The 11,483-nt window shown below is 56.1% G+C and overlaps 1 protein-coding gene across 1 annotated transcript in view; it reads left to right on the top strand.

Moving 5' to 3' along the window:
- The first annotated feature begins 955 nt into the window (after positions 1–955).
- OLFM1 (olfactomedin 1) overlaps positions 956–11,483 on the top strand; it is a 42,932-nt gene continuing 32,404 nt past the window's right edge. Inside the window, exon 1 of the mRNA XM_063082141.1 lies at positions 956–1,123. Within this exon, the coding sequence (XP_062938211.1) occupies positions 1,058–1,123 (66 nt within the window). The 5' untranslated portion in view covers positions 956–1,057. The remainder of the gene's footprint in view (positions 1,124–11,483) is intronic.

Here is an 11,483-nt window from a genome sequence, read left to right as displayed (position 1 = left end):
CAGGGCCAGGGGTTCTGGAAGCCCTCGTGGAAAAATGCTTCTGCTAGCCTCCTGGATCAGGCAAGGCATCAGGGGCAGACAGACCCAATGCACCATGGAGGGACCATTACAGGCGCGTGGGCACCCACCCCCACGAGGACACACACACACCATGAACACAAGGACAGGTCCCCACCCACATGCCGTGCCTGCGGACACTTCAGCGCCCTTGCTGACACCACCGGGACAGGGGAAAGGCCCATCTGCCTGCCGGATGCCCCGGTTCTAGCCCGGCCTTCCTGCCGTGACTCTTGCTCCCGGAACCATTCTCCCTGACGCCGATCCTCAGTTTACCCCCCTTGAAAGCGACCCGTAAGGACCTGTGAAGCCCTTCTCTTCTGTACTCCTGCAGACGTCAGTGCTTCCCTCCTAGTCCCTCCCCCCTGAGCTGCCCCCAGCTGCCACTCCCGCCTCCCCGCGGGTCCCCAGCGCTGGCCGCCCCTCCCACCCGGCCGCAGGCGCCCGGGGCGGGCTCGGGCTGCCCAGGATGGAGTTTTCCGTCCCCGTTCAATTTCCCCCGCCACGCTGATGTCACATCCTGTCCCGGCCTGCTTCCCCGCTGGCCGCCGCCACCCACCCTGCCCCCCGCGTCAGCGAGGCGCGCGGGTCCCTCTGCGCCACCCCCGCCCCCGCGCTTTCGCGAGCAAACTTTCGGCACCCGCCGCCTCCGGAGCGCGCGGCCGATCCGCAGGGCGCCCCCTGCCCGCCCCCGCCGGGCGCGCGTGGAGACGCCCGAGGCCGGGGAGAGCGCGGCGCCCCCCGCCCCGCCCCGCCCCGCCCCGCCCGGGAGGCAGCGCCCGAGCCGGGACGCGATAAATATGCAGAGCCGGGGCCCCGCGCAGCGCAGCTCCGCCCGCGCGCCGCCGGCTCCGGGTGCCGAAGCCTGAAGCCAGGCGCCGCCGCCCGCCGTCCGCCGCCCACCGCCGGGCCGGAGCCCGAGCCCGAGCCCGCCCCACGCAGCCGCCGGCCGGCCAGCACAGGGCCCTGCGTGCCGGGTGGTTGGAGGTGGCCGCGAGACATGCACCCGGCCCGGAAGCTCCTCAGCCTCCTCGTCCTCGTCCTCATGGGCACCGAACTCACTCAAGTACGTGCGGCGTCCAACGCCATTTTCCTCCTGCCGGGGTGGGGGGTGGGCGGCCCCGGGGGGCCCGCCAAGTCGGCAGCGGCTCCGCGCCCCGCGCCCCCCGCGCCCCCGGCCCCGGGGGTGGGGAGGGGACCAGGTGCCTGGTCAGACCTGGACAGAGGGAGGGGTGCAGGCTGCCCCGACCGACACCGGTGTCCCCCAGCCCTGGCCCACGGGGGCTGCACGGCTGCCCCCCTGTCTCCCCCGCACCCCGCTCCCTGCTGAGAAGTTCAAAGGGCGGCATGAGGGGTCCTTTGGCGGCTATTGTCATCGGCGGGGAGAGCTAGCGGGATTAGCCAAGCCCCGCCAGGCATCTTCAGAGATAGAGGGACCTAACTCCAGCCCCCAACACGCACCCCTCCAGCGGGTGGCCCGTCCCTCCCTCTGGGCATACCGCTGCCCTTGGGGGCACCCTACACAGATGGGGGGATTGTGCAGTGACACCTGGAAGTGCGGGCAGCGAGTGTGGGCTGGGGGCATTGTTGGCTTAATGTGGAGGACTTGGGGGGCCCTGGCCACATGCGCGGCATGAGGTGTGAGTGACAAGCCATGGTGTGCTGTGCGGGGACCGCTGGGCATTTCAAGCGGGCTTGTCATCCCTGGAACAATGTATCCACAGAGAGTGTGTCTCTGGTTGGTATTCTCCATTTTAAAAATGCATCTCGGAGCTGGCAGGTCTGGGAGGAGAAGGACTGTCTGTGAGCGCTGAGCTGGGAGGGTGGCTTTGGCACCGGGGTGCTGGGAAGAGCCTGCCAGCTTCAGGAGCCCGGCTGCTTGGGAGTGACATTAAAATGCCCTTTTGATGGTGCCACTGTGCCACAGTCTGAGCTGAGAGACTCTGGCCCTTTAGAGTTGCAAGTCTAGGAAGCAGATGGGCAGCCAGCACCCTGGCCCCACTGCAGCTGCCCTGGCCCTCTCTCCCTTCCTCCCTGCACCCCCCCTTCTCAGAATAAAAGAGGAAACAAAGGCAAGAAGGGAGGGTGAGAGAGTGAAAGGAAGACCACAAGAGAGAAGACTCTGGAACGAGCTTCCCTTGTTTTGCCTGGAAGCCTTTGCAGGCTGAGCCCAGGGAGTGCAGTCCAACCCCGACCCAACAGTGGGGTTTTGTCATCTCATTTACCCTCAGAGTTCCCTGCCCTGGGGTGGCCCAGACCTCAGCCAGTCCAGCAGAGAGGTTCTGCATGGCCTCCAGGAGAGAAGTTTTCTTGGGTCTGGGAAAGGCCTGGCGGGGTGGGGTGGGGTGGGTGCAGCTGTGCACTGTGGAAGGACAGATACATGAATGCACGTGTGTGCACACACACACACGAGCACACGTGCAGAAAAGAGCCAAGCAGGTTCCGATTAGCAGCAAGCTGCCCTGCAGGTCTATGCCTGTGCCTTACTGAGACATCTTGGCAAAGAGATGGCTGGTGCCAGGTGTCTCTGGAAGTGGCTACCTCAAGGGCCCTCCGGGCCTTAATGGCTTTCTTACTTCCAGGCACCCCTGAGCCTCCATTCCCAGACTATAAGTTCTCCTGTTCCTGTCTTTTTAAAGAGCCCCTGCTCTGGGGAGAAACTTTTGGTTCGACTTCAATTAGCAGCTTTGTCTTGGTGAGAGTGTTTGCCCATCCACACTAATGGTGCTGGCCATGGAACCAGAGGCCAGCGGGCTGCCTTCAGAACCCTGGTCAGCTCCCCAGGCCCGCAGCCTCCCCTGGGTCAGGAAGGGGAGGGATGTTGTTTTCTTTGTCTTGTCTGCCTGGGAGGCTCCGGTCTCTGAGGCTGAGCCTCTGGATCTCTCAGGGGAATGTGTCCCTCCGCTTAGCCAGGAGGCACCTCCCACCCTCGTGCTATGGTGCTATGGCCTTACCCTCCCTGGGCCGGCCTCTGAAGTCACGCATTTGGAATCATGCATTGGAGGCCTATCATCCTTAATTGTGATCGGATTTTAGAACAAAGCCTCACTAGCTAAAATCACTCCAACCATTTTGAGTCTATGAAGGAGTCAGAGAGTGGCTGGCTTGGTGGCCAGCTCCTGAGATCCTGGCTTCCCTGGTCCTGCCTGGGTGTGCCCCATCAGGGTTGGCCCAGGTGACTCACCTTTAGCAGTGACCTCTAAGGTAGAATCTGGGACTGGGTGTGGGTGTGGGCTGGGCTGGGGTGCTTTGAATCTGAGAGATGCTTGAGGACATCCATATCCAGAAATCTTGCTTTCTTGATCCCAAGATTCGGGTGCCTCGAGCAATGCTACTGACCTTTGTGAATGAGCGAAACACCTTTGGGCTTCAGGAAAGGGTGATTGGGCTGCCTGGTATCTGTCTCCCACTCCCACTCTAGGTAAATTGCTCCCCACAACCACACCCTTGCTTTTAGATCCTTTCAAGGGATGTGAACACAAGATTCCCGGGCCACTGTGTTTACAGATTCACATCCGTCCAAGTGGGAACAAGTCAGAAATGTATGGATTTTACCTGCACTTCATAAACACAGCTGGAAGGATCCGGGCAGACAGGCAGGGGAGCAGAGCACATGGCTGGGCCATCTGTTCTTCCAACAGCTCATTCAATCAAACGCCAACTATTGACTGATGGCCTAAGACGCATAAGGCTGTGGACACAGATGAACTTTGTCCTCAGACAGAAAGACTTTCACATGGTCTTCTGTGATTTTCAATATAAGGCGGGCATCTCGTGCTCCTCTAGCAGTAGGATAAAGTGGCATCCTGACGGGCTTCTCAGCAGGAGTGCAGAAGAAGATCTCTCGGTCCTGGGGGAGGTGGGACAGGGCTGGGACTCCCCGAGCTCCAGGCTCACCCCCAGCCTACTTCAGCCTTCCATTCAGATGGAAGTGTGTCCCCTGTATATGATGGTGTGAAAGGGGCTGGGAAGCTCTGTGGCAACGACCTTGAACCCAGGTGTCCTTACTCTTACCCAATTCCCACCAGGCACTGGCTGGGTAACCTTGAGAATGGCTCTTAATCTCTCTGAGCCTGAATTTTCACTTTTTTAAAGCAAGGGGGATTAAACCGGATGACCCTCCAGGATACCTCCCTGCGACAAACCCCGATGCTACTCTTTCCTTCTCTCACTCATCCTCTCCTTTAACGAGACTTTCTTGGATACCAGCTGGTTGGCTATAACTCCATCAAATCTGGGTTTACAAAGCTGAGTGAGTCCAAACCTTGTCATCTGGCATCGAGGGCTGGTCCCAGGCTCTGCCGTAGTCATTTGTCTACATGGCACCAAGTGCTCCGGGATCTGAGTGGAGGCGTGAGTTCTGTCTCGGGAGCTGGAGAGAGCTCTGTGGAAGCGGTGACAGTGGAGCTGGGGAGGTGACTCGTGAGCCCAGGGCAGGACAATGGGGAAAGAAGAGGCAGAAAGGGGCACTGCAGACGGAGGCTGCCGAAGCCATGACTCTTGTATCCAGTGCTCAGTCAATGCATGTGGAGGGTGTTTGATTTATTTTCAGACTGAAGTGGAGCTCTTCTCATTGGCCACGCACACCCCAGGCCAGGCACGCCCTGTCTTAAGGACATGGGTCCCGGAGGCCCCTGCTGGCTGTAAGTGGATGTAAAGCATCCTCGAGTGCCAACTGTATTGTGGTTGCTGTTCGCCTGCAGGCTTTACTGAATGGCTACTGTATGCTTGGTCCTGGAGTTTGGTGAGTTGTTTGCTGGTCTAGGTGCCTGTGTGGAGATGTGCACACGCCCTGGACTCCACTTGGGAGGCGTGGGTTGGTGCCATGTGTGGACAAGGCAGGTGGGAGAGGCAAGAGGAGGTGACTTGGCTCCCAGAATCGCAGCGAGGCCCATCACTCCCCGTCTGTCCTCTCATCCTCTCATTTAGCTTGTCCTCAACCCACGCCCCTGAGCACATGGAATGAGGTCCCACCGCCATCCTGTCCATCTGCCCGGCACCCCCATCCCCAGTTTCTGGCCTGCATCTGCCTTGGACATGCTGAGGGACAGAGCATCTATAGAATGGGGTGACGGGGGCAGAGGTCAGGTAAAAGTGGGGTCTTTTTCTAAACCACTTATTTCAAAAGGCATGGGATTTATTCAGCTTGCACTGAAGTTGGCCACTGCCTCGGGGGCTGGCCATGCCTCTGGACACACAGATGCTGGTGCGTGGGAGAGGAGCACTCCTATTTCCTGAGCCCGCCTCCCTGGGTAGGGGGCTCCCAGACACCGGGGGGCACTGAGCTATAAATACTCCACATGGGGCAGCTGCTTCATGCCCAGAGCAATTTCCTTCTCATTCCACTGACTTCAAGTTTCCCCAATCAAAAGCAAGGTAATTTTCTGCCTTGGGTTGTATTTATTACTAAAATTATCAGGCCCTGTAATCAGTATTAACATCACCTTGTAAAGTAATACAAAACTAATTACTAGATAAACCGAATGAGATACATGGCAAGCGTGAGCCTGGCTGCCGGGAAGAGGAGCCGACTTTCAGCTCTGAAAGATGCGCTGTGGATTCTGTTCATGAGGCCATGACCGCAGGCAGGGCCACCTCCAGCTGTCGCTGCTGCCTGATGGGCATTGCAGGTGGGACTGAGGTACAGGGAGGGGAAAACAGAACATGAACACACCTCTCTTTATTTTTTCAGATTTACACATACAAAAAACCCACCGGGAGTGTAAGGCACTAGAGATATAATCCATAATGAGGGTTAATTTTTTTCACTGTTACCATGTGTCAGACTCTATATGCCAAAAGCTTAATCCTAATAGTCCCAGCAATCCTAGGTTAAGTCACCTGCCTAGTGCCCCAGCGAGTGACGACTCTAGAGGCAGTCCCAGGTCTGCCTGACACCTGAGACACCTGCATTCAGATACTTGTTAAGACAGAGAAAAAGACAAAGTAGAGAAAACAACTGAATATCACTGAGCACCAGTAAAAAAGGAGGTGCCTGGTGCTGTCACACTGGGTCCTCCTGACCTCTACAGAGGCACACAGGAGAGCCAGTGAGCTGGTTTCTCTGACCATGTGGCCAAATACGCTGCCCACTGCTGACGTGGAAAACTGACTTCCAAAGTGGGCAAAGCAGAGCGGGCAAGTGTGTTGTAGTTTCCTTCCTACCACTGAGGCTCGGTGACTTCCCCACGTCCCTTACCCCCTTGGAGATAGAGGGCCCCTGACATCGCCTGCTTAGGTTCCTCACCTGAGGGGTTACATGGGGATCCCTGCCCCTCCTCAAATGTCCCAGCAGTTGCTTGATGACTTGAGATCCAAGAGGTAAGAAATAGGACACAGACCGACTACGCAAATGCAGCCTCTTGCTAGATCTCCAAACTGCCTGCACAACCGCGGTGCCAGTGACATCATGTGTCCTATTCACACAATCCCAGGGAGACAGTGCGGCCGCAGTGAGGGGAATGTGCCGCTGTGCATATGTGACACGTCCTCGTCTGTGGCTTGTCTGGGGCAGGTTTTTGCTCACACCATCCCCTTCTGCTGTTCCAGGGAAATCTCATAACCACTGTCCAGGTTACAGCTGGTGGCAGTGGCTTCTTTGGTCTCAAACAGTGCTGATAAGACATGGGCTAACCTACCTGCTTGTTCCACAAAGATGACAGGGCTCTGGCTTGTACATTCCTTATGCATAGTTAAAGGACATTTAGAATCTGACAAAAGAGTAAGTGGCTACAAAGAGTGGAGACTGGGAAGATGCCCCATCCCCAGCCATTGTCCACTTGCAGATTAGCAGATTAACAGTGCTGACCCTGGAGATTGTCACCAAAGCAATTCCATCCAGTAGTTTTTGCATACAAGTTGCCTTCGAGGTGTTAAACCCTGCAGCAGAGATCTCCCTGGTATGCAAAATGGCTCTCAGGAGCGGTTCTAAGAAACTAACTCCCACTTGCTTCAGGTGATGCTGTGGGCGTGAGGATCAAGGACACAGGGTTTTAGAAATAACTTTACCCAGTGCACCCCCAGGGCGTGGGCTGTATTTAGACAGCATAGCGAATGGGCGGGGGGCGAGGGGGGGCAGCCATTTGTCAACGATTCTACTTTCAGAACATGACTCCCTGGGCCCCTGCCTCCACCCGACACACGCACACACCCATGCTCCCACTACTGGGCGCCCAGCCTTGGAATCTTGTCTTCACGATGGAACCAGCTGAATGTGCTGAGAGTGGTAACAGGGGCAGGGCACTGGCTGAGCCGGGGTCCCACAAACAATGCAAGTGACTGTAAAACAGGAGACTTCTCCAGGGACAGCACCCGTCTTTGGTAGAGGCTAAGAAAGTTTCTGAGGCTAAGTCTAGGCTCCACAGGAAGGGGGCCTGGTCAGCAGAGGGCGTGTGCTCCGGCGGCCAGCAAGGGTAGAAGCCGTGTGTCCTCTGGGTGCAACGAACTCAGTCTCCAGCACTGAAGTCCTCGGCTCTCAGCGAATGTGCGTCCGAGGCTGTGTCTCCATCCCCTGCTGGAGCCTGGGGGTGACTCTAGGATGTTCTTATAATGACGCCACCTTTTAATTCATGTCTGGATCAATTACTTATTCCACGGAAACCACACTGTCCTTCTCAATTAGTTACGGTGAGTTCTCTCACCTGGAAAGGAGGAAACCATGTTTGTGGGGTCCCCGAAAACCACGAGTTCAGCCCTGAGGGTGATGTGTCTGCTGAGTTACCTAGATGTTCTTCAAAGTGTCAGCCCTAGTTGGACCCATTTCTGTCGGACAACTAAGAGAGCACAGAGCTGTGACCTCCCACGGTCTGGCTGCGGCCAGTCTGCGGGAACACTGGCGAGGGCAGCGTGGGACTTGCTGGAGAGGGACTGGGGGGTGCATATGGGGGTCCAGCGTGGGGAGGAGCTGGGGACAGTCAGCTCTCTAGATGGAAGGAGAACCTGGGGCGACTGACAGCTGGAGACGGGGCGGATCATGCCTCATTGGAAAAAACAGTCTCCCAGTGACAGCTGGAGGTCAGCCGAGTGCTTTACCTGGGAGGAAGGGACTCTGGTCATGGGGGGGTTGGAATAGCTTGAAACCGAGTGGACGGAGAGAGGACAAGACCTCAGAGGACGCTGAGGACCCTGGACTCGCCAGCTCTTGCTAGCTGTGCCAACAAACCCCAAAGGCAGCGCTGACCACAGCCGCGATGAGTTTCTCTTTCTCGTGCGTGGTATGGGCTGCCCCCGGCAGGTTGGTGCAGTTCTGTCCGCGGGAGGAGAACCCCTCTCTGGACACACTAACTCATGCTGGAGGCAGAGAGTGAGGGCATGGCCGAGACGTGGCTCAGCCGCGGCCCCGTCCCCTCTCCTTTCACTGGCCAATGTGGCAGGTCCCACAGTCAAGCCCAACGTCAGTGGGCATGCCCTCGGCCCATGGGAGGTGCTGCAAAGGCCGGGATGAAAACCCTCTTTCGGAAAGAGAGTGAGGTGCTGTGTCCCTGTCTGCCTGCTTGTAAACCCAGAGGCCATGGAGGAGGTGGACCGAAGGGGACACTTGGCTTGGACTGGACATGGTGGTCTTCTGTAGCTGCTGGGAGTGTTCAGGTGACCTGGGGCTCCCCCACAGCTGCCCTGCTCCAGGCCAGGCCCTTTCCTTGACCCAAAAATATTCCTTCTCCAGCAGAAAACATGGACAGAAAGGCAAGAAGGAACAGATGTAGCTCTGTGTGCGGCTGTCTGTCTGTCTGTCTCTCTCTGTCTCTGTCTCTCCTTCCATCTCTTTCTGCCATCCTCTCTTCTCTTTCTTTCTCTCTCTCTCTCTCTCTCTCCCAGTCCCCCACATTTTTTCTCTCCCCTCTCTCCTCTCAAACAATTTGCAAACAGCTTGAGGACAATATGCATATTTTAAACAGAAAAAGGGCATTCACACTTTGTCCCTTGGGGTGTCCCTTTGCCAAGGAGCATCGGGGAGTGGCCCGGAGACCTGCTTCTGGCAGAGCGTCCGCTCCTGGCTCTGGGACCTGAGCGAGTCTCACCCTGTGGACCTCCACATTACTGTGAGGCAGCCACAGTCGACGTGTCCTCCCAGCTCACCACCCAGCTGTCATGGGCCTTCACTGCTGCCTCTCTTACACCTCACATGCGTTTGTCCCTTGCAAGCACTACGGAACTTTAGGCGAGAGCGTCCTTTCACAGTGGCCCAGTGTTAGCCCCTGTTTTCAGAGCTGCGCTGTCCAGGGCCGTGCGGGTTGGTATTCTTGTTTCTATGTGTGTTGATGGAGGTGTGCAGAGTCCACCAAGGCCAAGACCTACAAAGGGGCTGACATGAGGACAGAGACCTGGCCGCTCTAACTCATCGTGACAGGTGACCCAGCACCGCAGGCCTGTGACAGGAATTGTAGAGGGAGAGCCACCCCAGGTCCTTCACACGGGCTTAGTGGGCAAGGGCCTTGGAATGCTCTGACAGGAATGTCTTCTGGCAGGCCTCCATGTGGAATAGTGCAGGGCTTCTGTGGCCTTGCAGATCATGCCACTTCTGGGACACATGAGATTTGATGGTGGCTGCGATGGCTGAGAGCAGGGATGCTACCATGGTTATGGGCTTGGCCAGGAAATAGGCAGTCTCACCACATGAACTTGGACAGGTCTTGTCATCTGTCCAAGCCTGAGGCTCTTCACCTGTACAGTGGAGTCAACAATAGCACTGCCCCCTGTGCTTCTATGAGGATTAAGTGATGTCATGCATTGCAAATCCCCAGTGCTGTCTGGGGCCCAGTGCCTGCTCGGTCATATTATTATGATTATTCAGAGTTGCAGATGTAAGCGAGCCCTTGCTTCAAGGGAAGTCAAGTGGAAAGTGAAATTTAAATTCCTCTCTAGGAACACTTGGTGTTGACTGACGCCATGGATCCTTTAATCCAAATTCTTTTATTCTTCAGCAATCCATAGTTTGCTTTCGGAAATGCTGTGTGGCCTTCTACATCTAATCACACTCACTTGAGGCTGCTCTGATGGTCCTTTCAAAAGCATTGAAAGCATTTGTCATTCCCCTGAATCATAGATCTCGGAAACTGGACAGGACTTCGGTTTCACATTAGAAGAGTTGGAGTGACTTAACTCCAACCTCCCAGCATGCTAGAACAGCTCAGCTGCACGTTAGAGCAGTTGGGGTGCAGGTTGGAGCAATACAGCTGCAGGTTAGAGCTCCACAGATGCAGATTACAGCAGCACAGGTAAAGGTTAGAGCAGCACAGCTGTGGGATGTAATAGCACAGCTATAAGTTAGAGCAGCTCAGGAGCAGGTTAGAGCAGCACAGGTGTGAATTACAAACAACAGCACAGGTGTAGGTTACAACAGCATAGGTGTGGGTTGGAATACCACAGGTATAGGTTGGAGCAGCTCGAGTGCAGGTTGAAGCAGTTCAGGTGCAGGTTAGAGCAGCTGGTATGCAGGTTGGAACAGCTCAGGTGCAGGTTGGAGGAGTTCGGGTGCAAGTTAGAGCAGCTGAGATGCAGGTTGGAGCCCCTCAGGTGCAACTTGGAACAGCTGAGGTGCAGGTTGGAGCCGCTCAGGTGCAGGTTAGAGCAGCTGGGATGCAGGCTGGAGCAGCTGGGATGCAGGCTGGAGCAGCTGGGGTGCAGGTTGGAACACCTGGGGTGCAGGTTGGAGCAACTGGGATGCAGGTTGGAGCAGCTCAGGTGCAGGTTGGAGAAGCTGGGGTGCAGATTGGAGAAGCTGGGGTGCAGTTTGGAGCAGCTCAGGTGCAGGGTGGAGAAGCTGGGGTGCAGGTTAGAGCAGTGTAGGTGCAGGCTCCCAGGTGGAAGTCTAGTGCCATATTCACTGCACACCCCTGTGCTATTCACACATCCCACACAGGGTGGGTGAGAGCTACACGTCTATTCAGTTCTTTATAAACATGGGCAAACAGGGAAGAGATGATGACTAGGATTTAAAGGTGTCAGGGATGGTGGGGGTCAGTTTTTCCTTCCATCACTCTCAAATCCTTTAGTCTCCTGGGATCAGCTTAGTTCCTAGGGATCTTCGGAATTTCAAGGCCCAGTTTATAATTGGCAAGTTCAATGTGAGTAACCCAAAACGGCATTTTTAAAAGAGTACTTGTCAGCCATGCCTTAGGGGAGCCATACACCCTCTGGCTCCCAACATGACAGTGAGCTCGGAGAGATATGATAATGGGTTTCAAATCTCTAGGCAGTGCCCTAATTGCCTGTCCCTAAGAAGGTGGGAAAGAGTCCCTGGGCCAGTGGGACTGAAGACAACTCATCAATTCCCGGGTCTTCCTGCCTCCAGCAGTTCTGTGGAGGAGCACTTGACTTCTTCATTGCAAACCACCTGGATTTCCTTTCCTCTGTTCAGTAGCCCAGCCAAGTTGGCTCTCTTCAAATTTAGAGTACCAATTGTAAATCCTTATGGGACATTACTAACA

The sequence above is a fragment of the Cynocephalus volans genome, chromosome 17 (assembly GCF_027409185.1).
Source record: "Cynocephalus volans isolate mCynVol1 chromosome 17, mCynVol1.pri, whole genome shotgun sequence".
NCBI lineage: Eukaryota > Metazoa > Chordata > Mammalia > Dermoptera > Cynocephalidae > Cynocephalus > Cynocephalus volans.
Note: the sequence above shows the minus strand (reverse complement) of the source record. Positions and strands in the feature narration are given on the sequence as shown.